General features: G+C 35.0%; 1 protein-coding gene across 1 annotated transcript; it reads left to right on the forward strand.

Annotated features, from left to right (window-relative positions):
- The first annotated feature begins 295 nt into the window (after positions 1-295).
- LOC100797786 (uncharacterized) lies at positions 296-4,951 on the forward strand. The gene is made up of 2 exons (XM_003553895.5): positions 296-564; positions 4,684-4,951. Exons 1-2 carry the CDS (start codon positions 413-415, stop codon positions 4,760-4,762), a joined length of 231 nt encoding a protein of 76 aa, XP_003553943.1. The 5' UTR covers positions 296-412; the 3' UTR covers positions 4,763-4,951.

Here is a 4,951-nt window from a genome sequence, read left to right on the forward strand (position 1 = left end):
AAATATATTTAATTAACAAGGTATGCAATTATATTGTAATTAAATTGTTTCATTTAATTTTATTATCTCAAATCAAGCGTATAGATAAAAAAATAAACAAAATTAACTTAATTTAAAAGAAAGTTACTAACATATTTACTACATACATTTATTAAAATTTAAACTAAATAAATAATAATATATTAAAAATTCAAATAATATATAAATTATTTTTATAAATTTTAAAACGTGAATTTTGTACACAGAAAACTAAGCCAGTTAGAAATGAAAAGTAAGTTTTTTTTTTTATAAAAAGAAAAGAAAAAAAAAACTGCGTTTTAGAAAATTAGAAAACCTATTTCCCCAAAGAAAATAGAAAACCCACCGAACCCTTACCAGCGGATCGTCGTGCTGAGTGCGAAGCGAAGGCATTATGGGGTTGACGAATTTCGTGCTGACAGTGGCGGGTGTAAGCGCCGTCGTTCTTCTCCTTAGGAGTGACGTGAAGCAATCTGCCTCCATCTTCCGGCGCAACGTCAAGCACATTCGCAACTGGCTCGAAGAAGAAAGCGCCGCTTCATCCAAGTGAGTTCCCCCTTTAATAACTAATTATCTATCTCTCTCAGTTTTTGTGTAAAAGTTTGAGTTTTTGAGTTCTGGGTTATTTAGCTTTTTCTTGTTCGCGGCTTGATTCGTTTTTAGTTATTGTTTTTCTCGAGTTTTGTACATGGGAGAATGGGAAGGTGGGCTTTGGAGGAGTGAAACCATTGATTAAATGATCTAAGGGGCTTGGGTTTTGGAAAATGGGAGCATATGGGTTAGTATTGGTGAGGTTAGGACGAGGAGGGAGAGCGGGGAACTGATGGCAAGTGGGAACACCCATTTGTTCTCTGCAAATGTTGATGATGATTTAGATGGTGATGATGCGTCGGGTGCTTGTAATTGCAATAGATTTTCAATTTTAGTGGGAACACCCATTTGTTCTCTGCAAATGTAGATTTCATTTTCCGGTTGCGATGTGTGTGAGAATCCGAGAGAAAGAAGCCCCTTGGATTGTGATTCTTTTTCTTTGTTCATAGGCCTCTGAAATTGGATTGAGGCAAGTATAGAAAGTTACTATTAACCCCAATAGTGTACTAGCTAAGTGGACACCACATGTGCTGCATACTTAGCGAATTGATGCACTGTGTACCCATATTTGTACCACTCATCAGAGAGAAATGTGAACCTGGTAATACTATGGAAGGGACTTGTTTTTTCCCACTAAATTTCTGTTAATATGCATGCGATTAGAGCTTGTAACTAGTGTGCATATTATGTACCGTGTAGCACTAGAAGGTTTGTATTGTTGGATAGATTAATGTAGCTGATGTTGGGCTGAAGATAGCTGACTTTGTTCCTTTTCTTCTTCTTATCTTCCCTCTCTCTAACTTATGAGGGATTAATGTTTGTACTCGACCAATTCTTCCCAATTGCCTTTTCATCTAAGGGATGCAGGATGCTTTAGTCTTGTTATTGGTATGCTGCCAAAAGTTGTTTTGAGTGATATGCATAAATTTTTATGTTGGTATGAGTCACTCTGACTGTAGGAATGTGCTTAATCATCCATCCGTAATTTAGAGTTATTTCAAGTTCTTACTAATTTCAAGATAGTAAGATGTGAGATTTTGTGTACTTTTATTGTTCTATTGATAAATCATGATGAAATATAAGAAAAGAAGATGATGAAAGTAATGAAAGCTCCTCTGTTTCTCTTGAAATGTTATCTAGCCAAGTTGGTGATGGTTATTTTAACTTTTCAGTATGTTTCTGGAATGGTCTCCCCTTTTATTTATTGTAATTTACAAAGGGAATATTATTAGTTTAAGTAAGGTGTTCTCATCATTAACTGATAGAGATTTATCAATTGGTAGAATCCATGATGTGATGAGAAGGGTCCAGATCCTCTCCAGCTTAAATTTGTCTCCAGCTCTCTCCAGCAAAAACAGGGGCTGTTAGATTAACCTAAAGGCTGAGATTAAAAGAAAACAAAACACACCCCACAGTAGACCTAATTGATACTAATCAATGGACACTATCTATCCATGTGTCAACATCTAATAATTTATAATACAAATGTCAACTCCAACTTATATAATCTTTTAACCACTTTAATTTTAGGATATATGGATATATTTGGGCCTCTTAAAGCCCATCCTAACAGCTGCATCTCTGGCGGGGAAGGTGCTGCAGTTTTTTTTATTGTGGGAATGCTTTTTTTTTGGTGGGGTCTTTCTCTGCCCTCATTTTGTTGGCTTTGTTGAAGGATGAAACTAGGAATGGCAAAATGGGAGATGAAGAAAAAATTTAGGTGCTTAATAATAAGGACATGGTTAGTGCAGATAGGAACAGGAACACCCAGACTGTGAGTGATTATAGATGCAGCGATTAGGGGAGGATATTCTTCATTCTCTCAAGAGTTTGTGGTTGAGTAAATTTTCTAGGTTCAGCAGAAAATTTCCCGGGCTTTAAGATCCTTAAAGCTTAGTTCTTAAAGACTTAACTTAAAGATAATTGCATTAGTTGCTATTTTTCTCTGCTGTGTGTCTTTTAGTTTGCTTATGGGACTTGAATATACAAAATCTAATTGTATGTGCTGTTGCCTTCTTTAGTGTAAATGCTTTCTGTATGCAACATGTTGCACAGATTTGAGGGAGGTTTTGGAGCTTGATTTATTTGTGTACACTGTTTATTTATTTTCTTATGAAAAAAATTACAAATTTTATGTGAATTTTCCCATTTGACCTCTACTGGACTGGTGTTGATTTGTTTGAGAAATAACTTTTCCTAATAGATTATGGAATTTCGAAGAGGATCTAGAATCCTTGAGTTGATTGCAGTGAACACATGTTGACTTATTGTTTTAAAGGCTCTATTTTGTATAAATTTGGGAAGATTAAAGTTGAATAACCTAAAATGGAAAACAAAGACTTAGCACATGCTTTTTAGGGAGTAAGGAATTAAATCTTATTCAAAGAACCCCATAGCATGTCACCCATATTAGAACTAAAGGATACCCAAACATTTGAAAAGTAAAATTATTTAAATTAAAGAATTATAGATATGTAATTTGAAAGTAGCAATGGTAGTTAAACCTGTCATGCGTGACCTTGGAGGAAGAAATATAAGTGAGAGTTACTGAAGATATAAGTTAGTAATTCAAATATAGGGTGGCTAGTTTGGTGTGTGTGCGCAGAATGCAGATGGGAGCTGTAATCCTATCATGAGCAAGTGGGTGTGTGAAACAGTATGGTTGAGATTGAAATACTGAAGGACAATAGTTCCCTTAGGCAATATCTGTTTCTTTTAAAAACCCAAATACCATGGAATAGGCTAAAGTAAGAAAACAGAATAGCCATGACCGTCGTAAGTTTCCATATCCTATTATTTTAAGATGTAGAAGAAATTTCAAATAAGTAAAAATAGAATTTGTTATAATAGATCCCAAACTACCATAACTTATACACACACACATGCATTAGAATGTGATGCTTAAATATTAATGAAAGAACGTGTTTGGGATGATTCCCATATAATCCGAGAGGCATGTGTTTGCTTGAATGAGTTATTGATTTTGGTATATGTGGATACTTACATTGCCATGTTTGACAACTTACTTTTGATGAATTGTAAAATGTCAAGAGGTGTTTGATGAGTAATGGAATGAGAATAGGGTTGAGTTGTGCATTGCCAGAATTGAGAAGGGCAGTCTTTTTGGTCCTTGGAGATGTAGTCCACAGTCACATGATTATTTATGTGCATTTTGATTATATACTGGTGTGATTTGGGCTAAGGGTCACTATCTGTGTTAGAATCTCTCTAGTGGACTCAGGCCCAATATCCTAACGCACTGTATGGAGGGTTTATTCGAGAAGAAATACAAAGGAAAAAGGGGACAACTAATGAGGTGGCAGAGAGAGAGAATGGGGGGGGGTTGTTTGTGAGTGGAAATTCTGTTATAAGGGGGACCTAGTAGGATGAGAGGGGGCATGGAATATTGAGAGTAGTTATGGATAGAGAATGTTGATCTCTGGAGGAGCTTACCTCTGGGCAGTAGGAATTTTGATTCCTCTGTATTTTCCTTTTTACGTTATCATAATACACATTGCTATTCCCAATTGTTCCTATCTTTTACTGCTAAATTGTTATTCCCTGATTGTGGTTCCTAACAATCTGTAAGGGCAGAGCTATCCCTGACTAGTACTGACCAGATAGTAAACCCTCCTTGAAGTGGAGATATGATAAGAGGATTGATCAATGGATTAGCTAGTGGGCCCATAGGACAAGTTATCTTAATATTTATTGGTTTATGATTCAGTTGAAATGTGCTGATTTTTTGTTATAATGAAAATTGAATGCTAAACTGACAGAGATGTTTGTGCTGATTGAAATTTATTCCCCACTTGGATTATTGAAATATGTTACCATGAAATTTACTGTTATAAACTCTTCCTTACTGAGAATTGGATATTTGATTGTATTCTCACCCCTATGTGTTTTGTGTGTATTTTGTTAATCTTTTTAAGGTTAGAGAAATCTTAGAAAAAATCTCATGCACTTTGCTTAATAAAATAATCTAGTTGTACTAGTAAGGGTGTCACGATGCTTATGTTTTAAGTAGATAAATTCATAGAGATTGTAACATAATTTTGTGCCATCTTTCAGGACAATGGAGAAGTCCACTCCCAAAGAACTTGAATCAAAGGTTCCTCCGAAAGACATTCCTAAGGAGGACAAACATTAATGTTTATGAAGGTGATGCTGATGTTACTGCTGTAATTTTGTGTTTCTCTTATTGTCTTTGAATGGATACATGTTTTTGTGTCTTTTACTAGAATGATTTCTTGATCACTGTCTGTTCATATTACTCTTGAATGGCCCTTGTATTAGTACATATATATTTAGCAATAAAATGACATGACAATTTTGGTTA

Source organism: Glycine max, chromosome 19 (assembly GCF_000004515.6).
Source record: "Glycine max cultivar Williams 82 chromosome 19, Glycine_max_v4.0, whole genome shotgun sequence".
NCBI lineage: Eukaryota > Viridiplantae > Streptophyta > Magnoliopsida > Fabales > Fabaceae > Glycine > Glycine max.

Coding starts and splice junctions, on each gene's coding strand:
- LOC100797786 (XM_003553895.5), top strand. CDS start 413: ATGGGGTTGACGAATTTCGTGCTGACAGTGGCGGGTGTAAGCGCCGTC. Junction 565..4,683: donor GAAAGCGCCGCTTCATCCAA/GTGAGTTCCCCC, acceptor GCCATCTTTCAG/GACAATGGAGAAGTCCACTC.